The sequence below is a fragment of the Osmia bicornis genome, chromosome 3, assembly GCF_907164935.1.
Source record: "Osmia bicornis bicornis chromosome 3, iOsmBic2.1, whole genome shotgun sequence".
NCBI classification, from domain to species: Eukaryota; Metazoa; Arthropoda; class Insecta; order Hymenoptera; family Megachilidae; genus Osmia; species Osmia bicornis.
In genome coordinates, this window is record NC_060218.1 from 8,703,327 (window position 1) to 8,730,681 (window position 27,355).

At 34.5% G+C, this 27,355-nt stretch overlaps 3 protein-coding genes across 9 annotated transcripts in view; 1 reads left to right on the forward strand and 2 right to left on the reverse strand.

Moving 5' to 3' along the window:
• The window catches only part of LOC114872494 (protein cortex-like), a 98,529-nt gene extending 87,847 nt beyond the window's left edge, over window positions 1–10,682 (reverse strand). Inside the window, exons 1-2 of one of the 2 annotated variants that reach the window (XM_029179743.2) lie at window positions 10,424–10,682; window positions 10,118–10,276 (exon numbers count right to left, since the gene is read on the reverse strand). In XM_029179743.2, coding sequence (XP_029035576.1) covers window positions 10,118–10,276; window positions 10,424–10,432 — 168 coding nt within the window. In that variant the 5' untranslated portion in view covers window positions 10,433–10,682. Of the gene's footprint in view, window positions 1–10,117 lie in introns of both variants that reach the window. The other variant, XM_029179742.2, reaches the window with a different exon arrangement.
• Window positions 10,683–11,366: 684 nt separating this feature from the next.
• On the reverse strand, window positions 11,367–18,019 carry LOC114872515 (poly(A)-specific ribonuclease PARN-like). Of its 6 annotated transcripts, none has more exons than XM_029179776.2 (12): window positions 17,847–18,015; window positions 17,353–17,566; window positions 16,943–17,218; window positions 16,595–16,877; window positions 16,397–16,518; window positions 16,094–16,320; window positions 15,946–16,015; window positions 15,814–15,869; window positions 15,652–15,738; window positions 15,382–15,574; window positions 12,049–12,137; window positions 11,367–11,844 (listed from the first exon to the last, which is right to left on the reverse strand). In XM_029179776.2, the coding sequence occupies exons 1-12, from the start codon at window positions 17,863–17,865 to the stop codon at window positions 11,747–11,749; spliced, it is 1,734 nt and encodes a 577-aa protein (XP_029035609.2). In that variant the 5' UTR covers window positions 17,866–18,015; the 3' UTR covers window positions 11,367–11,746. The 6 variants fall into 6 exon arrangements, with proteins under 6 accessions (XP_029035609.2, XP_029035611.1, XP_029035612.1 ...); XM_029179778.2 differs by lacking the exons at window positions 11,367–11,844; window positions 12,049–12,137 and adding exons at window positions 12,385–13,087; window positions 13,355–13,418 and having other exon boundaries at window positions 17,847–18,018; XM_029179780.2 differs by lacking the exons at window positions 11,367–11,844; window positions 12,049–12,137 and adding exons at window positions 13,002–13,087; window positions 13,348–13,418 and having other exon boundaries at window positions 17,847–18,017.
• Window positions 18,020–18,757: 738 nt separating this feature from the next.
• On the forward strand, window positions 18,758–27,355 carry LOC114872514. The gene is made up of 9 exons (XM_029179775.2): window positions 18,758–18,858; window positions 19,021–19,793; window positions 19,917–20,106; window positions 20,195–20,364; window positions 20,486–20,778; window positions 20,867–21,098; window positions 21,191–21,383; window positions 21,987–22,538; window positions 24,869–27,355. Exons 1-9 carry the CDS (start codon window positions 18,855–18,857, stop codon window positions 26,911–26,913), a joined length of 4,452 nt encoding a protein of 1,483 aa, XP_029035608.2. The 5' UTR covers window positions 18,758–18,854; the 3' UTR covers window positions 26,914–27,355.

Below are 27,355 nucleotides of genomic sequence, written 5' to 3' on the forward strand. Positions count from 1 at the left end.
GAATGGTCATGTCACATATAAGTACTCGTACTTGAGTCTAGTTGAACGGGAATCGTACGAATCAGCTAAGCTGAACCGTGTTTCAGAAAAGGAACAAGATAAGAGCGAATCGAAGTAAGGGGTATTAAATTTAAAGATTTATTTATAATACAAGTAAATAGTTGAGTCGTAAAGAAATTCTCCATTGTTATTCATGATTTTTAACTATTTCTGTGGTAAAAGGTCATCAAACTGTGAAAAGTGTGTGAAAAATGGTCCCAGAACACCCGGTATGTTTCATTGATTAGCATTTATAAATGTAAAAATGAAAGGTTCGAATACTTTCGCGAGCCACTGTACGTCTCGGTATCGAAACGATCGGTTTTCAGCTGGTAGCTTCAGTTAACGAAAGAAACTAAATTGCATTTCGTTAAGCCGCCTACTTACCAATTTTGATTAGATCGAACGTTTTTCCTACGCGTTCCTTTTCTTATCGCGGCATTACGTTGGAACCTTATATCACTGTAGACCTTGAATCGTGGTAGAGACGGACTTCCACAAAAACCGGCTCAACTTACCCGATCCTGAATCATTTCGTCACTAACAGAGCTACCTATTAAAAAGTTGCTTTTATAATGTTCAGCCGCGACTGGAATGGCAGTCAAAGGAGCACCGAAATCTGCCAGAATAATGTAGAGCTATATTGTATACTGTCATCCAAAAGTATCCGGATTCTTATAGCCGGTACAAAAGTGTTCATCCCTTAAAATAGAATAATTTCCTTCAATTTTGATATAACACCTTGAACTTTTTTGAAAAAAAAAAGCTAGGAAAATTAATTTAAGCTTATCGAAAGTTTTCGAATCCTGAATACTGGTATACCGAGTCCAACCGAGCCTTCCCGACTCCACTCGAAGCTCGGGTACCCGATATATCAGACTACCCGCACAATAGGGTAGGTGTCTCTTTCATTTCTGACATCGGCGCAATTGTATCTGATAAAATGTAAATTGGATACGAAGACCCCATACTTTTAGCTGACAGGGTATATTGTATAAGAAGATTGATTCCGCATCGTCAACCTCAAATAGGGTAATAAAAATGAAAATATAAAACCGAGAGTCGAAATATCTTGAAGAACAGGTAAGCAAAGAAAATATGTATTGTTCGTACACCCTTGTTCTCGTTCTTGTAAATGAAATCGAGAGGGTAACGAAGGGCTTCGCACCCGATACATATATGTATATATGTATAAAGTAGCGGACCCCAACGAAGAATCTTCTTTTAATCTTTTCCCAAAGAAATATAAAAAGAAGGGGGTTAAGAGGATCGTGTATGACACCTGGACGAAGTGCGTTTGATCCGGTCGGTCCAGTTCCTCGGCATAAAGATAACGGGCCATTACATTGAACGCGCGTATGGCACAGATTTTCGCCGTAGAACAAAACTAAAGATTCTCCGTTGATTCTCCATTTGCCAGATCCCCCCCTCTATGGTATATGGTATCGTGGCAACGCGAGAAAGAGGGGCAGAAAATCAAAGAAGTCCGCCATGATAACTCGTGACTCACCCGAACCCAAGGGAAGGATTCAAACAACAAGGATAAAAGAAAAAAAGAAAAAAAGAGAGAGAAAGAGTGGAAAGAGGTGGAAAGAGAAACAGGGGAGAAGACGGGAGAATGCACGACGTCGAAGAGAAACCACCCTTGCCGGTATTCGCACGGAACCCATGCGAAATTTCCTAACCCCACTACCGAAATGGTATAAACTCGTTGAAGGGTGGCTTTTCTGCCCGCCTCCCTCGAAGCCGGCTAGCCCGTCGACCCTTCCTCCTTTCGCTAGGGTAGCCAAAAGACGATGCTGACTGGCCATCGAGGCAACAACCCTGAGTACCGACCTATCCCCGGATAGGTTGAATCTCGTCGTGGGGACTGAGAAAAGGGTGTGGTCGAAGGTAGCGAAATTTATGCTAATCACTATAGCCTTTAAAGCCCTCGAAAAGCGCGGGTTTAAAAAAGAAGAAGGGTTCCCATGCGTAGCCTCTCTCCTGGCGAGCTCCATCGATTTTTCTCCCTTCTATGAACATTGCCGCGTATCGGCTGCTGATGTGTGAGTTTTCAGGGTGTAGGTTGGGAACGAAAGAGGAGAGTAGCCACGGTACGTACACGCCAATACAGGCGATCCCGTAAACCTATACAGGGATCGTTTCGAGCGTTCGTATAGAGGGACGGCGAAGGTGGTGCGTGAAAACGAGAGGGATGTGCATGCGGGACAAAAATATTGCGTGCGTGGTCCCCGCAGTGTCGGACCGACGAAAAACTCGGCCGGGTAAGCGACGAAAAACGGGACGGTACGGGACGCGACGCGACGCGACCGATCGTCTTTCGCGGCTAAACGTCGAATCCTTCGGATAGAAACTGGTCCTCTTACGCGGCACCCGTGTCGCTGTCTACTCGTCAATGTGCCGCGATTTGCTGATTCTTTAGTGGTGTGGAGGTGCATAACGCGAGGAGGATCGCGAAAGCCCTCAACTGTTTTGTCGCCTTTGTCGATGAGAGCTGAACAAGGATCTGGATACGCTGCGCATTCGCACCTGCGTCTTCGTCGCGACCAACGGGAACGCATGTGTCGATATGACCTGGATGCACCGTACTGCATCGGTGTTGACGAGGAGTGAGTAACTACCTACGGCTTCGTAGCCCGGTGTCACTACAGATTTTTCCAACGATTCGTACGGATACGATGGCTCGCTTTTCACAGGACAATTGCATGCGGCATGCGGCATGCGCTATGTCCAACGAACCACGATCCGACGTCGCACCAGATATTTCTGGAAAATCGTGCCCGTTTTACATTACGTTTATTCAGTGGGTGATTCGATTATTACGGTCGGATGAAACGAATTACACGTTTTATGTTTCCGGTGTTACCATCGCTTCGATAATTGTTGATTTAACGCATAGATAAACTAAAATTCGACTACGTTTTTCACTAGTGAACAGTAATAGGCGTATTTATGACGAACTGTTTCACTTCGTTTTCGTTGTTCATTTACAACAGTGTGATTCGTTGTTCACGATGCATAAGTTTGCTTTTGTTTGTGCATATTTTTAAAAATGTACGCCGGGATGTATTCAAGTAAAGATGGCACGATGGAATCTACCGAAATATGGGGTGCGGCGGGAATCGGTCACCACGATTTTCCGTATTAAAAACACACTTCAAATGAAACTTTTTAAATATAAAAGTTTAAATAAATAATGCATAACAAGGATTTTATAATTTTTGCAACTATTAAACGTTCTTATAAATGTATCCTTAGTGCGGCGCAAATCAGTCGCCACGATTTCTTCGTTGGTTCTGATAGTTTAATAAAAAAATATTTCAATTTGAATGTTAATTTATATTAATACATTGATCGTTACAGTGACAATAGATATGTTCAGTAAAACATGTTGGAGCTCTAATTATTAAAGATGTGAATAGTCAGTTTTCTACATCGTATTATTAATATAATGCAATAATAATGCTGTTCAATTTTTGTCCTGTTTTTCTTCTAATTATTCTATTACATTAAATTTGAAGCGACGCGACGCGTCGGCTACTACTCACCAATATGGCAGTCAACGTAAAAGAAAATGAAAGTCAACTTGTGTTTCTCTGAATAGATTAATTCGTTGTTTGTTATGTATAATGTCAAAGTGCTAATTTATTACGTGAAGTATTATAGATTAAATTTGACAACGAACCGTTTTACAAATAGTAAAAAACTACAAAATCTTGGAAAATAATCCATGTTCTGTGCGGCATCTCCTCCGTAATAATTCTAATTATAATCATTGTAAAAGAAAATTGCTTTGAGCTGATCTTCATTAACATTAAATTTACATTGACTATGTTCGCTTGAACGTATTAACATAATTATCAGAATTACATAACTTTTTCGATTTTTTACACCCACTAATCGTAATCATGTCAATTACTCGAGGGTACGACTATAATTATGTATAATTATATAGCGATGATGTCGGAAATTGAATCCTTCTCAAAAACCGCAATCAAGGGAGTCATGCAAAAAGAGAGGAAACAGGAAAAATCAAGAAATTAAGCAGCATTAAAGTATTAAAGGCATTAAACGGTACACGTTAATTGAGCCGCGTAGAAGGTAAACCGATCAACCTCCACAAAACGAAAAATAGCAGAAAGCGATGATGTTACAAATACTATTCATCAAAATTTATTTTGCAGTTTACGATTAAACAAAATATTATGCAGTGAATCGTTTGTAATATTATATTAATAAATTTGTCGAGCGTGATGCAAAGATATAAATTATCTGATTTTTCAACAATTCAGTACTAATTATTTGCCAAGGTATAATAAGAACGATCGGTTTGACTTCTGAGCAGCTCGAGTGCTCCTCCGGAAAACTGATTTAAATAATAATATAAAACAGCAAAACCGTGTTATATCTATCGATGCGTAAGATATTCGAGGACAAGGACGAAGTTCGGAAGAAGGACGAACGCGAAGGCAAAGCGAAGAAGACGAAAGATGCATGAACCGTGTACACGTCTGCGTAGGCACATAGCACGCGTGCAAATAATCGCACGCATAATGCACGCCGCTTGTGTGGGCCAGGATACGCGGCATGCCTTGCATTTACAATTCAATTTATATATCGTTGCTACGATAGTAACCATCGAATAAATCCTTACCAGGGGGAGGATCCCGGTGCGGTTTCCGTCACACGATCCACGTTTACTTCTAACCTTTCTTTACAATTGCAGAGTTGTCAGGCTAGGTTACTCGGTTAGAAAGGCTAGTGTGACGAATTTAGAGCTATTAATATATCAGACACTCGGTTACTCCGACATCTATAAAGCAGTCTACAGACGGTGATATTTATTAGATAAAATTTAATAGTTCCAAAAATAATTCGTCTCTACATCCTCGAAATCGCCATCAGAATGGCTTGTTCAACGATCAGGATAGTATTCTGATTCTTCCATCGATACACGCTGCACCGATACCAATCTAAACAACGAAGTCTAGAAGTCAGTGCGTGTATCGCAACATGTTTCACCGTGTATATACCGCTTAAGATACTCGAATAGATGATATAATCGAAAGTTTCAATTTCGAAATCAAATTGTCTTTCGACGAATCGAACGATATCACAGGACTAGTAAGTTAAATCATTTCTCAATCGCAAAAGTACGATTTCAGGGCGCACGGAGGATGCACTTACATTATCTCGCAATTATTGGCTGAAATAAGTTAATTAATAACCGATTCGTAGCCGTGCCCCTTGACTAGCAATTCGAACGATCAAGAGTTAATAACAACCTCTCTAGACGAAAGACGGTAGTAGCAGAGCTTACTGCTTGGAATTTTAATCATGCCAATTGCTCGGAGTAGGATATTTGATACAGTACGTTATATTACTTCCATTTCTCGGCGAGAAGGAAGAAAAAGGATATTTCTGACTAAAAACGAACGTGCAATCAGTTCAAGATGGAATTAAAAAGATTACTATTCTCCGACATAAGTTATGGGCCGAAGAATGTACAGTGGATGATCAAATTATTAGAACCATGGTATGAAAAATGAGTTTTTCGTGTTTGTGTTGAAATAGAGCCACGATTAAGGTTTTTACATTGTGTAACTTTTACAATTTGTGTAACAAATACATTTAAAAGATTATATTTACACATGTATGTTAGTATTTCGTAACGCCGCCTTTTGCTGCAATTACTCAATTCTTTTCGGCATACTTTCGATGCATTTTAAGCAATTCATTTTGATTGCTTTATTTCTAGCCCATACTTCCATCAAACGTTCAATCAATTGACATTTATTACTAATAACAAATATTTCCATAAATTTTCGATGGGGTTGAGGTCTGAAGAATTTCTAGGCCAGTCAAGAACTTTCTCTTTTTTCAACTGTGTATCATAATTTTACAAGTATCAATACATCATAAAAAAATAAAAACTCCGTTCAACTCAGTTTTCATTTAAGAATTAATGATATTTATGTAAGATAATCAATTTATGCGAGTGACTCTAATTTGATCACCCACTGTACATATGTAGTGTAACGAATGATGACCAGAATAATTTTGTAAAGTGCATTTAATTCTCGTACGCTGTTCGGATTTCATTTATCCGGAAGGAGGAACTTTGCTCTTTGATTCAAATAAAAAGAATGTAAAAAGGCTCCGATTGTTCTAGCTTGACAGATCTTTGGTACCGTTACCGGAACGTGTTTCCCCAAAGGTCCTTTGAAACAATAAAAGCGCGCATGATCAAACACATCCCACGTAATAATCGCGATGTCTGCCGGGGCTGTCCGATCGAAGCGAACGGCTTTTTCTAGTTGTCCACTCCCTTCTCCTTTCAAACACTCAATAGTTATCAAATTCATTATTTATCGGATACATTTAGAATTTGTTCGTTCAACTTATTCACGTAGCTGAATGCCAGAACTGTCTTGCGACTTATAAGGTACGTAAGTACTCACTTGTTTCGATTTTATGCAATTCGCTAAGTTTAAAATGAGGAATTGAATCTATTTACCTATAAAGAAAAAACTAATTGCATCAGATTACACCCCCCTCGAAATCTATATCTTTCGATAATATTAATTGTTTGGACGATGTTCGCCTAAATAAGAGAAAATATATTCACGTGACAGCGATAAAAGTTTAAACAAATTCCACAGCAAAACTATAAAACACGTTTGAACGAAATGGCAAAATAAATTTGCAGAGACCTCAGCAGTTATACAGTCACTTCTTGTACACACTCGAAGGCAAAAACGTTATCGAGCTTTTACGATTCCTAATTAGCATCGTCACTTGGCAATTAATTGCCAATAAGTCGTAAATGCAGCGTGCTTATTAACGCGACAATTCTACGAAACATAGAACGTCCTTAAGCCTGATTTATGCATCGATGTCATGGATATTCTATGGTTTCTTTTTGTTATCGTTACACCATAAAGCGTATGAGTTCAAGCGATACGACAATTTTGTAGGAGTCGTTTTATAATAAGATAAAAAATTATACTTCGCAGATACAGTACTATTGCAAACTATTCGTAATTCCAAAAAATGTTTCGAGTAGAATTTACTTTATTTTGAGAAGGACATTTTTATTTCTCACCTAGATGGACATGCCCCCGAGATGAAGAATTCTAAAGAGGGTATCTAATATGAAATATACAAATATGTAACGTGTCCTAACAAAAGAGGGAGACCTCAGAAATCATTAATATTCGTTGACAAAAAGCATAACTGTTAAACAGTAAAAGTTCCCACGTAAGAAACTGAATGGTTTTTACGAATGTACCATAACGTACGTCGAATTACATATTATTATTTAAGATTTCAGTTACCCACGCTGTCTCTTGGACCACGCTGTAACAAAGAGAGCTGGCTCAAATATATCAAGGGTTACATTAAGAAACTCGATTAGAATTCAGCTGGTAGTGGGGACTACTACTTTTTGGAATTTAGTTAATAAGCCAGACAGGACGGTCCCCTCGTACGGAGCTGCTACCTTCGTGGATCTCGTTTCCATTATGGCGTCCACTACCTTACCTCGCACCATGCTCATTTACTCGGTGCCTCTACTGTCCTACCTGGCCACTTAAATCACTCCATATTCCTACGTATTTCATGCTTGCTAGGCCACGAAGGGAAAGGGTGTCAGAAGAGGTGGCTGATTCAAAAAATGATCCAACAACGGGAATACTTAATGCGAGCTCCGCTAGCACCCTCCTTCGTACTTGAATCAATCTTACCCTCCGCGAATTAACATTTTAGAAGCTACATATGTAACTATACATTATGCTCATATTTTTACTTGCCAAAAGAACACGAACAATTTCACCCTTATTTCACGCGCGGTGTAAAAGAAAAATAATCAAAGTAATTAACTGTTCAAGGGGTGACATTAGAATTTATATTTCGTTTCAAGTGTATTTTTTTATGAAAAATCGGCCTGCATTTAATGAAACACATGACGTACGCGTCACTATTTCAAAATGCAAATTTCATCTCCGTCGTAAATATTAAAAAAATGAAAACTCGTTTAAGACAAGTTATCGAATACGTAAATCGTTCGGTCAGAGACAGCTCTATGAATAACACTTTGGCATGTTACAAGATAAGCAGACTGTTAGTCAATCAGTTATTACTTCTGTAGCGCAATGTAATAAATAAGTATGGCAACAGTCAACTGGTGACATTATAATTACCTGGCATTTCGAGCATACAACGTGCCCTCAAAGTATCGATGTTAATTTACATCCGTCCAGATCTAGGTCTCTGTTCGTACCTCCGGCGAAACTGTACCGCGATCGACGCGAAATCGGTAGATAATAAGATCGATATAACAACAGGGAATTCTATGATTATTACGGGTGAAAAATGTCCAGGCATACCGTGTACTTACGCGTTTGACAATGGCAGAAATTATTCACCACTAAACTGCTTAATGCTTTTCGTTCCAGAAGAACGATGCCAACAACAAGGAGAGTAACAATACAAATAGGATGAAACGGGGAACCGAAGATCTACCAGTCCAGTTATGGATGCTGCCCTGTACGTAGGCACCGGTTAAGGCTGAGGGTGATTTGGGCCTTAGTGGTCCTGTGGTGGCTGTGTATGAATCCTACTGGCCTGCTAAGTCCCAAGTTACCTTCAGCACACGCAGCAATAAACACGCGCTTCCGACGATGAATCAAATATAAATTGAAATTCGTGATATTCGTAATCTTATCAAAAGTGAGTGGCTGATGCTAGCGAATGAATTTAGTGAAAAAATAAGAATAAACTGCGATAAAGTTGAAGTTTCGAAAAATCTCTGTGCAATGGATTTCAACCAAGAAGAATTCGTATAAATCAGAATTAAAAAGATGATCAATCTATTGGAAAGAGTGCTTAAACGTTATAGGATATTACATAAACAAATGACTGTCTGTTTTAAAAGTAAATTGAGTTTCGACAAAATTCCGGTTTGCATTTGATCAACTTTCGTATCAGCAACAATCAAGCTGTGTTTTTGTGAACGATTGATTAGTTGAAAGAGCCGTAGTGACAGAGCGAAACTGGTCGCAAATCGCGTTTGTTTTCAACCCCGATCGAAAAGAAACGCTCATCTAGATAAGAAGTATTACGTGGGGGGAACAAAGTCGTATCATTGTGTTGTGCTGTTGAGCATTGTAAATCTTGTGGCTTATAGAACTCGAAGAAATTATAACACTGAAAGGCAGTATATTGTAGCTAATATAAAGCCGCACGCCCTTCTATGGTGCTTTCTGTTCCTACATTTTAAAGTATTTCAAAAACTTGTTTAAACAAAAATGAAAGAAATATGAAATTCGTAAAAATTTTCGATTATATGATTCCATATGCTTCAACAGCATAACAATGCGACGGAGTCCGATGGATTTCAGATAGAAAACTTGCTCTTAATACGAAGCTTTCATCTTGAGCGAAAATAAAATAAGCTAACTTTAATTTACTTGAAAGGTATGCACGTAAGAAAAGCTAAAGATACGATTTTATTTCAGGAATGAAAATCTCCAAATCAGTGGTTGAGTTCGTTGCGACAGGGTTGGGGTTTCTATGCGGCATGTGCCTTGCTTTCAAAAAAGGAATGCCCTCCGAAATCCCAAAAATGTCCAACGCTTATCATCGTTAGCAACTTTGCAAATCAAGCTTGGAATCGAATCAGACCTGACAGTGGTGCGTTTCGAAATAAACTTTGATTTAGACTACCTTTCGAACGTCGATGCTAGCGGAAATTAGTTTAAGATAATTTGGAAACATAGATGAAGGAAAAATAAATATTATTTTTCTCTAAACGCAAAACACGTACGTCGTTCGCATTTCTCGCATCGCTGTATAATATTACAAAGAATATTTCATTAGAAAAATATTTGAATCGTTCGTATGCCAATATGGCTGCTTGACTATCGCGCTGTCCTTGTCTCTTCAAAACAAGAGCGCCAAGAAGAGACAAGGACCTATACTCGTCTGTAATTTTTCAGTTTCTCCGTACGATTGACCATTAATATAAATAACACGAACAAGTAAATGTAGAAACAATTAGACACTAGGTACTTACCGGTTCGAAGTTTTGGTCCAGGAGACGCAAACGCGGGAACCTAACCGTGTTTCCACGCAACGGTGTCGTCTCGATATTTTCGCTACCTTGAGCTTCTGGGTTTTCAAAACGTAACAGAATTCTTCGCATCTTGTTTAACCGTGAATTTTCATCTAAATTCTTCAACCACGAAAACAATTTCAAATTAAACATTATTTGTGTATGAAACAATCTAACGTACACTTCTGGTCATAAGTATTATAAGTAGGATTTAAAGCGAAGAAGTGACTTAACTATATGAATTTAAACATCTTTTTAAATTCCTACCGTGCACATAATAATTCATTGTTTAATAGTCCAATAATTTAATTTAAACACACACGATGCCACGGAACGATAAATAAATATATCTAACTATTCCTGATGATAAAATTTAAAATCGCGACGATCTGATTCTCACGTAGGACAAGTTCGAACTGAGTTTAAGGAACAACGTGAAGTTCGTCCGAATGCCAGAAAACCGAACAGATTTGTTTACTCATACATAGCAAGACGAAGGAGATTAGGTTGTATCATACCGAACGACCGAGTTCGAAATAAAGATTTCTTTGTAAATATTGGATCTTCACGAATTTCAAAGTCAAGTTTGATTAACATATTTGTTGTTATAAAAAAAGTAATTACCAGTACATATTTACACTCGAAGTGTTAGAAAATATATAAAATAGCGTAAATGTATAATCATATCATATCATCATACTATTATATAAAGAGACAGCGTTTGTTTGCATGTACAGAAAAATTTCAAAAACTACTTAACCGATAACAGTAAATAAAGTGAAAGGGCAGACATTTAAATGTATAGGACTCGACTTACGCTCAGATTTTTTTTCACGCGGACAATTATATGTCGGACTTTCGAGAACGAGTAATTCCAAACACCAATTTCTTTTACTACCAAGGGAAAAAAAAACAAATAATATTATATATTCTGAAGTTCTATAATATCACTTTTCAATAAATCCAAATTCTACGCATATGATATGCGGGCGAAGCCGCGACGGGGGATGTTAGTAATGTATAATTATGTATAAAATTACTTTTAATATTTTGTAAGTTAGCTATTATTATTTATAAAATTCTGCAAACGTTGTAGTAGAAAATTAAATTTTTAATCGATTATTATTTAATACTTCATTTTTCCATGTTTGCCTCTACAATTTATGCAAAATTTTACAAACATTATATTAAAAGTTTCCAAAGCAACTTGTATCTTTTATAATTCATATTTATTGAATAAATATTATTATCTTAAATTACATGTCATACTTTTTTCACCTTTTTCCAATCCTAAAACCCATATAGCTCCGTTGTGTTGTGACACACATTCTTTGATAACATATCAAAAGTTTCTTTTTGATTTGAGTATCATCCCATCCAGTTAACAATTTTCGACAACCATCGATTCGACGTAACAATAGTGTTCCATCTTACTCTAGTCAACTGGTTCATTAATTTTTAAATGAGATGTTTGGATCACGATAGATAGGACTTTTCTCCGTTCACCAGATCTAACACCACTGGGTTCCTTTCTTTCGGGAGTCGTCAAAGAAGACATGCCAATTGGATATTTCAGTTTTTTATTTACAATTATTCCCATGAACGAGCTTCGGCAAATGCTTTTTTCATGTCTGATTCATGAGCGGCGTCCATGTCTGTATAGCCCTTCCGCTTCCGGCGTCGTTTTCCTGAGCAGAAAAAATAAAGATGTGAGACTTGGGTAGAAAATTAAATAATAAAAACTGACTAATTTTGATACTAAAATGAAAAAAAAGAAAAAAAAAATAAGCAAAGGAAAAGAAAAATTTGAAAGTTCTAAAGGATGAAGAAAACCATTGTTAGCCATATTGTAAGGGTAGGAATAAAAAATAACGATAATTTGCGATTATTACCAGTAGCTACTTTCCAACCATCATCGGCCTGTTCTGTCTTCACCCCGTTCATTGCTAGAGAACTTTTCTCCCTTTTTGCCGGCACACTCCTATAAAAAAAATGTAAAATATGATGTATTAGTTACATAAATTCCTTTTTCCATTTGCAAAAATACTGTCGGTTCACTTCGATAATTCCGACCCTCTGTTCAGATGACCGATATGCACCCTGCACATTTACAGTGGCCTCATCGCGGAAAAAATTAACACAATTACATACCATTCAATACATATTAACAATTGCATTGCAATTTAAGAATGCCTTATATCTCAAGGTATAAATGAAATAAGTAATTATTCGAATGCATTCAAATATTTATTATTTTAACAAAGTAAAATCACATTGTTAATTCTAAAATTATTTTATTCCAGTAGTAACACTTAAGTATCGTTACTGTAAAAATAAAGTTAACATTCAATAAAATGTTGTAAGCATGGGCATAGTCTTCCTAATTTCTGCCCATAAATGCTCAATTGGATTAAGATCTGGATTTTTCGGGGACGTTTCCGAAATGTAAGGTACATTATACAAATTGGGTCACCTAATATTATCACCTTCATTTCAATATTATTACGTGTAGAAAATCATAAGTTAAAGTAGTATGGTTTTAAGGAAGACATAAGATGGGTCAATAAAATGAAATTTAAAAACCGAGATGATTATACCCAGATAAAAAATATAAAAAAATTTTGTTCTAAAAAAACGCATGTTCTCATTTGAGAAACCAATATTCAGCTTCAAAGATTTGAAGCCAGTCTATAAGTAAAAAAGTCTCGTTTGATCCACGGTATATCCTCCTTAAAATAATACACTTTATGTTAATTCATTTTTCTCTATAAACAATAATATTTACAAAACTCGTAATATTAGGTAACCCATTCAGTATATTCCGAATAACATCGTCAAAGACGAGTAGTAATGAGTCTTCTCATCGTTTGAAGAAGTTTAAGCACATTTTCTCGGAACGGCAGTCTCATTGCCACGGCATTCACAGCAATCCTGTAAAATACAGTTACTCCCATTAATATTTCTGACACCGTACCATCTCCGATTTTGCTGCTTCATTTATGTTATCAAAATATTAACATTAATTGTACTTTGTGATTTCTAAACTTCTTTTTATCACTATGGTCACGTATATGTATTTTATGAAATCAATGATCCTTATAATTAATATAACATTTGTCTTATATCGAGTTTAATGATAATGAGACAACTGAGTGGTACGGAGTAGGTAAGTATTATGAGTTTGCATTTGCCTGTTACCATTGTTCTCCTAAACACTTTAGGTTCCAAACAGATTTTTATGATTCCAGACAACCAGGGAGCACTGCAGACATAGGTTTTTAGAAAATTTTAATTTTGCTTTTAATTTATAGTAAATTGTAATTTTGTAATAAAGATTAAATTAATCAGAAATTTAGTCAATACCATATGTATTCTTATTGATAAGGAACTTGAAACTTATATTTTAGATAGATATTCTTCGCTTACATATTAATACTTATGGGGCTAACTGTATGTAGACTTCTTATTTAGCCTTGAATGTAGTTAGCTCGACCTTCGAACACCACTAATTAATCATTATGGGTTAATTTTTAAAACAATACTTACAGTTTCCGACGCCTTATACATTTTATTATCAATGTATAATATATTTGTACACTTCTGGAACACTAGAAAAAAATTCAGTTTTGCCCCCATCAATTACCTAAATATCACACTGTACGTCGCTGAAGTTTTATTGAACACTACTACATAGAATTGATGATTTATGTTCATGATTTATGACTCAAACTATTCATTCTTCTTTTGTAGAATTACATACCAATATATAAAGTGAATTTGTATATTATTTGAAAAAATTTATTTCACATCAAATAACAAAAAAAAAAAGAAAACCATTGCATAGTGGATGCTCTTTTATGATCATCAATTAGAAAATCTTCATCTGATCACGTTTTTTTTCGTTGTTAACAAATACTTTATCAACTTGCGCGCATAATCGAATATTCTACAGGTGACCGAAAAAGTTATTAAACATCTAAACTGAATCTTTGTACATATATTAATAAAGAATAATAATTAAAAAAAAGGAATAACGATGGTCTTCTATTCTTGTAAAATCGCTTGAAGATGCGAATTACAATTGTTAAGCCAGCAAAATAGTAAAGTGAAGAACGAATCGCTACTATTATTAATTGAAATCGTGGTCACATTTAATGGTGAATTTTCATCATTTTGACGACGAGTAATTAAATCGATATTGTAATAATCTATATCCAGTATGCATACAAAAAAAAGAGATTGACATAAGTGGAGAAAGGAAAAACAAAATGTATGAAAGGAATTGAATGTTGTAATGGACAAGTAGGAAGAGATCTAGAAAAATGATTATGTGTAATTAATAAATAATCCACATAAATACGGCACCAAAAACACAATGGTCGCCCTTCAAAACTAAGTCCGCGTGCAGTACGCCAAATTGTTAACACAGCATCCAATTCGATGAAATCTGGAAACCAAATAAAGGAAGACCTGAACTTAGAATTTTGCTCCTGGCATATAATTCAACATTTGGAATTAAAATCAAATGAAAATATCAAAATCATACGAAATTTCGAAGCTGTTATGTAACCAATCATGGAATCGATAAAAATATTAATAATCATTTAACATAATGACCACTCCCCTAAAGGACCTTTTGTTGAAAGCGCTCTGCGGTGACGACTACTGTTCCCAGTTGGATTATTTAAAATTAAAAATTCTAAAAAATTTATTTGTAATCCTACGAAAAATAATTGATTAATAGCTTGAGTCATAAATCACAGAAATTGCCGAACTTACTAAAGGTCATCTCTGTTAGTAACAATGTAAAATTGGAGAATGCCCAATTCTTATCCTAGTAAAATCTTTTAAGATCCTAGTTACGCCAATGCGTAGCATCGACCTTTGCATCATATTCGAAACTGAAAATAAATGTGGCCAAAATGGACCACTAGATTTCCTGTTTTTGTTACTTTACTATATCAGAGACAATTTCGTTGCGAGCGCTCTTCAGCAGCGTCGAAATTGATTAAAGAGAATTATGACGATTAAGTAAAATATATAAACAAGAAGCGATAAATTAATCGAACAAGAATTCTGTTTATAATTACAAATGTTAATACTTGTGAAATGAGAAAATGATTTATTGAAATTAGAACGTCAAATTCCAATTGCAGATAGTAATCTTGAAATCTTGAAGAGAATATAAGATTATAAAATATATGTAAATATTAGTATCTACTTACTCAAATGAAGATAATTTTCTTTTTCGTTCTCCTGTACTAATGTTCACGTCTAAAGATGATTGGTATTCGGCGTACCTTTGTATCGTATATGCACTTGTTTTACAGAGATTTTTCACTACCGCATTAACTTGTTCGCGACGATTTAGTCCTACGTATGCTGTCGTGTCGGATAACCACGACACGTATACGCCTCCTATAACACAATTAATAAGACTTTTTATATTAAATAAGTAAAAATAAATGAAAAGTTAATCATAATACAACACTCACCAAATGGACTAAATAGCTGGCATATGTCATTGAGTTTCCAGTCTTTTGGGAATGTTAAATGAAACACATGATCTCTGCTAGGATTTGCTAAAATTAAATCAAGAGAATACATTAAATTTATACTAAGATTTAAGCATGAAGAAGTGATATAAAAAAACTTACGATCGTCTCCAATAAGATTTATATATGGAATATCTTTTAATCTTGCTATAATGAGTCTGTAAATAAAATAAAAAGTTTTATACTATCAAAATATACATCAATTAATACAATATAGAAAATAATTGCACTCACTTGTTTAAGAACGGGTTAAGCAAAGGCGAATCCGATAGAACTACCGAAACTTCAGGTGTTTGTAAAGTGCCTAAAATAATTAATATTTTATAAATAAATAGGTTTCACAAAAACGTGTAAGCTCTATAAAAAAATATCAGCTGCTGACCTAAGTAATCCGATAGTGCTATAAAACATATTCCAGTAATATATGCATCATAACCTGCCTCGTGACATTTTTCCACTAATGTCGAATAACTTCTACCATCGACGGATTCTACTTCTGGCATTTTAAATGGGGATTTACTGATTGTTTCTAGTAATACATTTAGATTCGACAATGGTACGTGTTCCCTAAATTGTGGCGAATGACAAATTATTTTTGTGTCCAAGATCCTGCAATGAAATTATCGTACTTATATTGTTTGTTCCATACGTATCTAAAAAATAAAAAAGAACGAAGAATGTTTACTTAGGGAACAAACTATGAAGAAGCGTCTTAAATTCCAAATAACTTTCCGGTAAATGTCCGAAAAATTGATGGACTATATGACAGAGATCTAACAACATGTTGTGACCAACTATTAACTTTCCCTGCAACAAAGATATGTTTCACTATATGACACATCATATTCTACTTTACTCTTCATAATTAATTAGCGAAACTTACACAGTCTGCGATTTTCCTCATAAGTATACTTAATCCAACAGCTTGCTTAATCTCTAACTTTTCCTTTTCTCTTTTCAGAGTGTCCTTCTGTTCCTCTTCTTCTTTGGTTCCTAATCTTTGTATTGCAAGACTGCACCCAAAATTATCCATTCTACTTTCAACTTTCAATTTATTTGGCCACCTTATCCTTACTTCTTGATGCACTAACCGTCTAATGTAAGCGTTACACTTCTCTATTAACAATTCTTCAGTTTCAGAAGTAATAAACTCTTCTATCCTTGAACTGAAACGAACCACAATTTAATTTTAGCCGGTTTATCAAAATAGAAGTACTGCTAATGATTTTACCAAATATCCTCAATTTGAGGTCTATCATCATCTGAAATAGGTATTAATTCTGGTGTTTCATCCTTTATCTTTTGCTTTTCTTCTAAACGTTTTGTTAACTTTTCTTCTTCGGTTACAGTTAGATAAGGAATACCCAGTTTGAAAAGTTTGTTAAAATCAAATCCTTGACTAGCCAAAAACGACATACATGAGGTTTGACACATAAATCTGCAATCAGGCGCTGCGCGATTTAGCGGCCGCGGAAAAACGTAAAAGTTGTATGAGCGCTGATTGTACCTTAAAAAAGATGTAATAATGAATTAGCTTGAACTCAATTTTTCTATAGCTCATATGAAAAGCATGAATTAATTTCATATTAAAAATATTTAGTTTTAATGCAAATTAGATGTAAATGAGAAACAAAAACATACTTATTTGTTTCCTTATTAAATGTAAATACAGAAAGGCCAAATTGTATAAGAAGAAAGTCCATTGAACCTGCTCTCAATTTTGCATAATATTGAGCAGGTGTATCAAAGGCACCAGCATCAGGTCCTGAATTAAGTCCTGTGAATTCTCCATCAATTCCAAGGAAAGAGGCATTTTTTAAAATGTCATCCAATTCTGCCAGGACCTCTTGAAAATCTGTAAAAAGTTTTATTCTACAGTAGTTTGGGACATACGGTTTTGCTTAAATAGAGCTGTGTAAATCACTCTTTGATTCCATTGAGATGATGTGATAATCATTATCAAAGTGATTGCATTATGCAAATAATAAATCTTAAGAACAAATAGCTGTAATGTTAAATGTAAAATAATTCAATGTTTACACAAAAAACAGAATGTTTACAACATGTAATTCTGTTCAGAATCATCACAATGGCCAAAAGTATAAGTTATACGTTTAATTTTTCTTTTCACTCACTTGAAGAAGTTACTTCCATTGTTTTAATGTTGTAATTACCAAGCTTAACTTATAACAAGCATCTCCAATTTTCTATCTGGAAGTGGAATTAAACGCACAAGCTAATGGAATCCATCAATTCTACTTACGTGTTTTCTACTTAACCATATTAAATCAGTAGATTAGAATGAAAACTTCATCAAGAAGAATTGTACTATGGATGGGACGCCATCTGGAACACAATGTATTTAAGTATAAGCAAGGTCTTCTGAAACAGAGTATGCATATAAATATATATACGTAATAAGGAAATAAAATTTTAGTTACAAATAATTCTACATATATAAACAAATTAACAGACTACCTTTTTATTATATAAAAATATCAATAGTTTATCATTTTTAATTATTTAAAATTGTTATATATTCTTCTTCAACAGAATTCTTATGCATCTTATCAATATTTAATTCAATAAGGATACAATAAAACTGTTTGATATAAAAAAAATAAAACTGTTTATTAGCCCAACTTATTTTATAGTTTACAAATTGAAAAATGTAACGTTATGTTATGTCTTGGATTAATCGATTATTTTTGGAACGCCATTTTCGTTATTGCCCCTTGCGCGATTAAATTTTGCTTAGCGTAAAACGTAGCGGTGAACTAAAGTAAAGATTTTGTATAATCTTGCAACCAACAAATTATAAAGAAATTTCGTGAAAATAAATCCACGTTACAACGCGATATATGCATATATATAGTTTTTTACGTGGTAAAAGATTATTTTTTATGAATACTGTGGTTTAGGTAACATAATTATGATGAACCAAGAGGGTATAATAACAGTGGAGTATCCGATAAAAGCTTCAATTTAATTCTATTCATTGATTAACTATCTATATATATGCGTCAATTGCGTAATAAATTACTTATCAGTATTGCATACAACATCAGTATCATTTTAATCCAAGTGTCATTTGTCTTGAAAATCCTAAAGGTGGAAATTCTTATTTAAAGATTGACAACAAAATGGGTAAGTATTTACTTTATATCTCAATGTTTCCTGTAGTTTAATATGAACATCTTCAAATATCCAATATTGTAGCATACCGTTTTTCAATTTTTAGTCATAAAAATCTGCTGTGTTTAAAATAGTTAATCTACAGTATTAATGTGACTCGTAAATGTGTTACAGAAAATTCAGGAGCAGTTACGATCGAGGGAGAAAACTATGAGGTAGTAGATGAATGTCACGAAGAAGAAGAGGCACTTAATATTGCACAAAATAAGTGTGCAGATAATAATGTTAATGTGAAAAAGCAAAATACAGTCGTAGCACTTCCTAATGATAATGCACAGAATGAAAATATGGAACAAAATAAAGATGTGATACCAATAGATTCTGTGAATAACTCATTAGTAGATAATTCAAACATTGAAAATAATGTTAAAAATGATACGATTAACATTGAAGACAACACAAGTAACATTAAAAATGATATAAGTATCATTGAAAACGATAAAAGTAACACTGAAAACGATAAAAGTAACACTGAAAATGATATAAGTATTATTGAAGATGATAAAAGTAACACTGAAAATGATATGAGTAACATTGACAATGATACATTAAATACGGAAGCTAAATATCCACAACAATTAAATGTGGAATCAATTGATTTTACAGCTGATATTAATTTAGATCAACTAGATGAACAAAAAGATATAACAGATGAAGATGTTTTACTTCACTTAAAGGATATTGAAGATTTGGATACTTCAGATTTTCAAGGACAAGAGGAATGTGATCAATTAATAGATAAAAACGCATCTAGTTCAGACATAGAGATAATTACTGAAATAAGTAAAGACAATTATGTTAGTCAGCAGATATTTGATGACAATAAGAAAGATCTTAAACAAGAAGCAATGAAAGAACCTAAAACGAATGACTGGTATAAAAAGAAGGTAATACAAAATATGAATATCAGTATCTTATAACATGTACATTTCATAATCTATCAAATTTATTACCACATAATTAATAAAATTATTAAGTACTTATTATTTTAATTTTATAACTATTTATAGCTTGCTGAAAAAGAAACAATTGTAAAAGAACGATTATCAAAAGTTGCTAGAGTTTTGGGAATTTCTTATCCATGTTATGAAAAATGGTTAGAGGGGGAAGAAAAAGCAAATGGTTCTGCTCTCTGTAAGTTACAACCAACTCAACCCTGTCGCTTGGATAAACCATACGCAAATCGTTGGAAATTCGTCTGTGAGTACTTTCTTAAAGACTGGTAAAATTAATTTTGTCAAATGTTCCCCAAATATTCTCAAAACTTTTTGAATAACCATATGTCTAGGCGTTAAAAAAAAGTTACAAGAGCTTACTAGCAAGACAAATAATGTTGATGCTGATGCTACTGATAATAAAAATACAGAAGTTGTCTGGAAATTGGAAGCAAGTACTGTATGTAATACTAATACAAACAATGAAGTCGAATTTCCATCTTTTGTCTTGCGTGCTGTAAAGGTATATTTAATTTTTTTTGATAGCATAATACATTTATTTTTTTTTAAATTTATGTTCACATATTCACAGTATGCGTTCAAATCTACTAATGAAGCTACCAACTTATATTACGTTTCTATAGGTATTTGAAGAGTTTCTTCAAACAACAGAGCAATCAAATGCACAAAATTCTAAAAATGAAGACTTTGCTGATGATATATCTTTGAAACCAGAAGTTAGAAAAGAAATTAACAACGAAGGAAAACAGGAGTGGCTGGGGTTATTAGTACGTTGCAACAGTATGGATGAGCTTATGTTATTTGCGACTGGTAAAAATATTAGTTGTTCAACCATGGATCGTTTGAAGCAAGTTTATGAATCTGGAGCTGGAAAAGATTGCAATGTGAAGTCCCTTTATTGCAAGTCTATGAACAAGTAAGTGTGTTTCATAAATTTCGTAATTTGGAACCGACATTTAAATCGTCTGAATCTTATTAAGATACTTTATTCTTTTTCATTTCAGATGTAACGATACCGTTGTCACGGACACAACATTTTTAGTGGGATCAGAAGCTTTAGATGAAGTTGTGGGTGGGTTAAAAATACAACTTGCACCTAAAACAAACTTTTGGTCAAATACTGCAGGAGCGGAAAATGTAACAAATGCGGTAATAGAATTACTTATGCCTACTCCAAAGACAACAGTACTTGAAATAGGTTGTGGCATTGGTCTTATTGGATTAATGATGGCATCCGTGAGTATACAAGTTACATTTTTACTAAAAGTCATTTTATTTTTATGTATTTTAATATTGTTATACATTAAAATTATTTTAACTTGACATAGAAATGTCAACAAGTTATAGGAATAGATTCTCCTTCTGAGGTAGAAGAAGCTGAAATGACGTGCGAGTTGAATAATATAAAAAATGCTTCGTTTATTATGGGAACTCCTACGGAAGTGACAAATAAAATTATCGCTGCAGTGAAAAACCGTAAAGCATGTGCAGTAATTAATGCAAATACTAATATTGGCCGAGGTTTGTATCAAATATATTGTATATAAATTATTTTCAATCATTTGTTGATAAAAGTACTGTTTTTATAAAATATTAACAAATTTTAAAAAATTGATATTACTACAAAGCTTTTTTTTAGAAAAATTATAGGTAATTATTTACTTTAGCGATTCCTCGCCGATTTCGATGACCTTGAAATATGTTGTCAAAGTCACTCTTTTGAACATTTTTTCTCAATACATGTTACCACCGCTCGCCCTTCATTTTCGAAATATTTGCAAAAACAGTTTTGTCTGAATTAGCCTCGGGTTGAGTTGGAGATAAAATATTAAACTTTATTCTTAATTATTATTATTATTATTATTATTAATAGAGATTGGAAAAATGTCTGCCATTATACCAAGAAATGCAACTATTCTTGTATTAATGCAAGAAGCGGCGGTAGAGAAAAAAATATTCAGAACAGTGACCTTGACAACATATTTCAAGGTCATCGAAATCAGTGAAGAATCGCTAAAGTAAATAATTACCAAATTTCATTTTCCAATTTGCTTTAAAATAATCGTTACATATTGTTTTATCAATAGTAAAATATATGTATACATGTGTATTTATATTTTATAGCTACTGAAGTAATGACATGTCTCAGAAAAATTCCATCTCTTAAACGAATAGTGATGATAACTACATTGACTAAACAGTCAGTACGTGGTATACTAGAATTAGCTCGACCAATGGATAATGTTAATGGACTACCATTTATTCCTGTTATGGCGCGCGTAGTTGATACTTTACCTGTTGGTCCTCATTTTGAAGCAGTTATTTTGTTACAACGACGAATGATAAATAAAGTTAATCAACAATGGTTCCAAAAAGGTTTAGAGGAAAGCTTCAAGGCATCAGATAGTAAAAACAATCATGAACAGGCAAATGAACAAAACGCAAATAATGCAAATAAGAAAGGTGTTAAAACACAAATGAAGAAGAATTTTAATAAATCACTGATGAAATATTCTTCGAAGAAATCAAAAGCTTCATTAAAGAAAACGCTTTATACAATGAATACTGCGAATCCTGTGAAAAACGTTTTCAAAGGAAAGCGTTCACATTCCCCTGATAAAGGAGAAGTACCTCCAAAGAAATTGATGAAAAAGTTTAACAAATCTGGAATTAAAGGTAAGCTTTAAAAACTATTTAAAATGTAGTTAAAACGCCAAATTACTTCTTCTTCTTTTGGATGTTTTACGTCGCATCGACTGCGAGGTCATTGGCGACGGATGTGTGCTTAGGCGTTATATTTCGTTGAATACGTTTATCTCCTTGAGGAAGTTTATGGTATCTCTTACGTGGTCCTGGGCTGTATGGGCTGTGCCTGGTTTTGAATATACAGCGTGTCCCATGTTTTAATGGACGGACAAACTTGGGGAGCATATCCTACAAGTGAAAATAAGAAAAAAATATTATTTGCAGTTTGCTCAGAAACGCTTTACTACAAAGTTATAAAGAAATAAAGTTAGAATTGGTGACGGCGGATTTTACTTTACTGAATATTGAAAGGTCGAGCATGTTTATCGGATTATTTCAAAATGTCGTCCTTGGGCGCAAATACAAGCTTGACATCGATTTTTTATGAAGCTTATTACAATAAATCTTTTCATAATTTTGTTGCATTTCAGTAACGGAGATATTAATCCGTTAATGGTCGTTAACACTAACAGCAAATCATATCAAAATAGTAAACATTACATGAATAGGCAAATAAGATAAACACGTTCGACCTTTCAATGTTCAGTTAAAGTAAAATCCGCCGTTATCAAATCCAACTTTATTTGCTTATAACTTTGTAATAAAGCGTTTCTGAATAAACTTCAAATAATATCTTTTTCTTATTTTCACATGTAGGATATGCTTCCCAAGTTTATCCATTAAAACCCGGGACACCCTGTATTTTTCATTATGAAGTTCGATTTCTTGATTTTCTGGTTTGAGTTTTTCTTTTATTTTTTCATGATCCATTGGTGACGTAGGACGCATATGTAGGTTGAATTACCTTCTTCTTTGTAGTGGCAATTTTTTTTTTTTTTAAGTTTTGGTTGATAGTGGCGTGGGGAAGATAATTTCATCCAGATTTACATAATTGGAATTGGTATCGTTTGATGAGTGCAGTAAGGGTCTTTTAATACGGTTTGGATCTTCGATGGTTCTGTTGCTGGTTCCACCAGTTGTTCTTCAGATGGTATTTCAGATGTTTCAGTTTCTGATGTGTTCCTATAAGTCCGTCCAACGAAACGAGTCAGTAAATGTAAACAAAACAGCGTGATGTTCACGTGATGGATGTAGCGGCTCTTACTATTGGCTGTCAATTGTCGAGTTCAGGGCCAACTTTAGGCGGTCTTTTGCCGTTGGCCCTTGCTTGGAAAGCCAAGAGGGAATTTGGCGTTTTTCAAATACGCACACCGCGATCATAACAAATTTCTGCATATAGGGTGCGCAAAATTTATTTGTCATGATTTTGGGAGATGACTACACCTATTATGATTGTTTCAAAAGAAGTAGCTTTTTATTTTTTAGTATACAGGGATCGATATACCGTAAGCCGATCCTGCTTCGCGCCTGAGAATTTGTATACATTTACTGACTCGTCTCGTTGGACGGACTATAGTTCCTATTTATCGACCATTGTAGTTGAGAGGTGGCGTTGGGGATTGGGTTAACATTGGTTTCTGTAATATTTTGATTTGATTCTTTATATGTAAATATTCTGGTTCGGTCATTCCTGCTTTTAGGTAAGATATTCTTGAATAAAGTCAAACGTTGTTTTGTTTGAATGTGTTTTCTATTGTTGAATTGGGTATAATAGGAGGGACGTTGGATAAAATTATTCGTTGAGCCGGTGTTAGCATAGGTTTTATTTCAATTGTATTGTTGGCGGTTAGGAAAGTCACTGGTTCCTTTCTATCTAAATGGATACATACTTTGCCGTTTGATTTTCTTGATATGAATTTTATTGATTTCGGGCCTATTATCTTTCCTACTGCACAGGCCTGTTCTTTAATACTAATACTTAATACTTAATACTCTTCTTTAATACTAATGCCGTCTATTGCTTTGGAAATAATGACTTGTTCTTTGGTGGGATTAGATTCGTATTTTGCATTGTGAGCGTAAGATTTGTCTGGTACCGAATTATTTTGAGTTAGGCTTTTTCCCGTTGTGTGGTTATGGATGAGATGCCTCTGTACTCAAAAGTCTCGTTTGTTTACTGGTGATCCATTGTTAACTTCGTTATGGTTGGTTTTATCCCGTATATGTGTATACGGGGCCGGTTGCCGCGAAGGCACTAACACCGGTGCCTCGTTTGTGCCACTTTCACTGAAACACACACTGTATATATGACACACGCGGTGATACTGTTATCATAACACGTCTTTGCGGTCGTCCGGTCGACGTGAGACTCGACAAATTACTGATTTTCTGTTTTTAATAAACTTTTGTTATAATTGCAGATTTACCCATGAAAAAGAAAAAGGAGTGGATGACAGAAAATTCGCAATTTCGTCCCAATCCTTTATATGAAAAAAAGATGCGGGAACCCAAAGAGCAAACTGATTTAAGGGAAAGATTATCTAGTAATAGGTTTGATACAGATGTTGCTCAGACTGTAAAAGAGCATCAGGCACTTTTAGAAATAGCAAAAGAAAAATTAAGTGGACCAGCACCGACCGTTGATGTAAATACTGCTAAACAATTACAAAATATGTTAAATATGGTTTTAGAACAAACGAATAAACTCCAAAGTCAACTTCCGCGTTCCGTTTGGGATCGTATCGCACCACCAGAAAATGTAAATTTAAATCAAAGGGAAAATAAACAAGACGATCCTCTTTTGAAAGGTCGTTATGTTCAAGAAATGGGTTCTCAGGATATTTTAATTACAGCGCCAAACAAGAAGTTTGTAGTTAACGAAGAACTTAGTTTAAAACCAATATATAAAAAACACAATATACCACCGTTAGAACCAAATATAATTATGCCAGTATCATCAGTAATTAATCACAGAGAAGAAAGATCTTTCCGTATGACGCCAGAGCAATACGAAGCTGACGTGCGCCAACAACAAGCTCAAGAATTTTTTAACAGAAACCGTTGGTCAGAGATGGGCAATATAAAGAAATCAGTCTCACCTATGAGGAGAAATATATCTCCAATGAAACATCGAATAACTCCTCCTGAAAGACTTTCTCCAAAACGTCCGTTATTGTCTCCACCAAGACGTCCATGTTCTCCTCCTAGACGACACTTTTCTCCTCTTCGCCGTCCCCTGCCATCAATGTACAGACAACGTTCTCCCCTGAAATGTCAGACATCTCCCTCAAGACGACCTTTATCACCACCACGACGAACTGAGATGCTCCTAAATCGACCGATGTCGCCATTAAGACGTCAGATATCGCCATCGCGACAGCAAATGTCTACTATGAGATCAACTATGTCCCCTTCTAGAAGACAACCATCGCCAATGGGACGACCAATATCACCTCCTAGAAGACAAATTCCTTCTCCCGATCGAATGATATCTTCCGGTAGACAAGAATTGTTACTTTCTAGGCGTGGAGGATCACCGCAGAGATTTTTAATGGAATGTCCTCCGTCGCTATCAAAAAGACCGCAGTCCCCTCAAAGAGGCCAATCATCTCCACAAAAATATACAGATGACTGGGATATACCAAGTAGAGGAGCAATTGAACAAGCTACTTGGTCCCGACCTGTTGAAAGGGTACCCCAACAAAATGTCTGGCGAAATGAAAAAAATATAACATCTATTAACAGTTGGGAACAAGCTGCATGCAATGAGAGGCAGCGGAAATCTTTCAATCAAGAAAAGTGGAATGCTAAAGATCCTATTCGTAATGATACATGGTGTAGTAATGAAAATAATTGGAATTCTCAACAGTCATCCGCAAAAGCTATGATCAAAGAAACATGGTCATCAGGTTTAGATAATAGATGGTCAAACGCGTCGAATATGCCGGGAAGTAGTAACGAGAATTGGAATATTCGCGGGAAAGAAACTTTTACGACGTATAAAGAACCTTGGGTAGATAATAAAAATAAAGTTCGATGGGAGTCATTAAATGTTAAGGAATCCTGGAAACACTGCGATAAAGAGGATGATTTACCAGAGGATGCAAAAGATCCTTGGGGCGATGATGGCACTTTAGATTTTAAAGAAAGATGGCAGAAATTTGAAACTGCCACTGCATCATCTACGTGGACAAGAGATAACGAACAACAGGGAGATATGTGGTCAAAAAACAAAGATAATTGGCAAAACAAGGGATCATCTTTTAGTAACAAATCTCAGTGGCAAAATAATAGCGTTCAAAACGTTGGAGAATCACGTTGGCTTTCTCAAAACGATATGGACATGAAACCACAATCAAGTAGTACTTGGAAAAGTGGGAACAATGTAGGATCTTGGCAGTTTCAAAATTCTAATTTTCAATCACAACGCCCTTTTTCCACTTCTCAGTTTAAATCTTCATACTAAGATTTTCGTTCTATAAATTAATCATGTTGATTACAAATCTCGTTTTTTTTTTTTTGTTTATTTTTCCAAATACTGTTATCATTATGTCACTCTATTGCATGGGTCACAAAGGGGAAATTATATATTTTTTTTGTTTCAGTTCAAAATATATTTTAGTTGTATGAAATAAATAGCAATTAATGCTTAAAATACTTATAAACTTACTATATTTATTATAGTAGATTATGTCCTACGAGTTGATGCAAATGATTTTGTTTTTAAAATGATTTTGTTCTTAAAATGATTTCTTGTTTTCAAATTAAGAATAATATGAATATTATTATTATTATGTAATAAATACAGAATTTATAGTTTAATGTGCTATTGCAAAGTTAGGTAACGGTGTTTTCTGTATATCTCCTTTGAGACTATGTAAAAAAGTAAGTTTATATTGTACTTTTTA

Excerpts from the sequence above, each read along its gene's own strand:
- LOC114872514 (XM_029179775.2), top strand. Across the intron at positions 20,779-20,866 it reads TATTGCAAGTCTATGAACAA|ATGTAACGATACCGTTGTCA; the intron begins GTAAGTGTGTTT and ends TTTTCATTTCAG. Across the intron at positions 22,539-24,868 it reads TAACAAATCTGGAATTAAAG|ATTTACCCATGAAAAAGAAA; the intron begins GTAAGCTTTAAA and ends TTATAATTGCAG.
- LOC114872515 (XM_029179776.2), bottom strand. Across the intron at positions 16,519-16,594 it reads TGAGGAAAATCGCAGACTGT|GGAAAGTTAATAGTTGGTCA; the intron begins GTAAGTTTCGCT and ends TCTTTGTTGCAG. Across the intron at positions 16,016-16,093 it reads AGCACTATCGGATTACTTAG|GCACTTTACAAACACCTGAA; the intron begins GTCAGCAGCTGA and ends TAATTATTTTAG.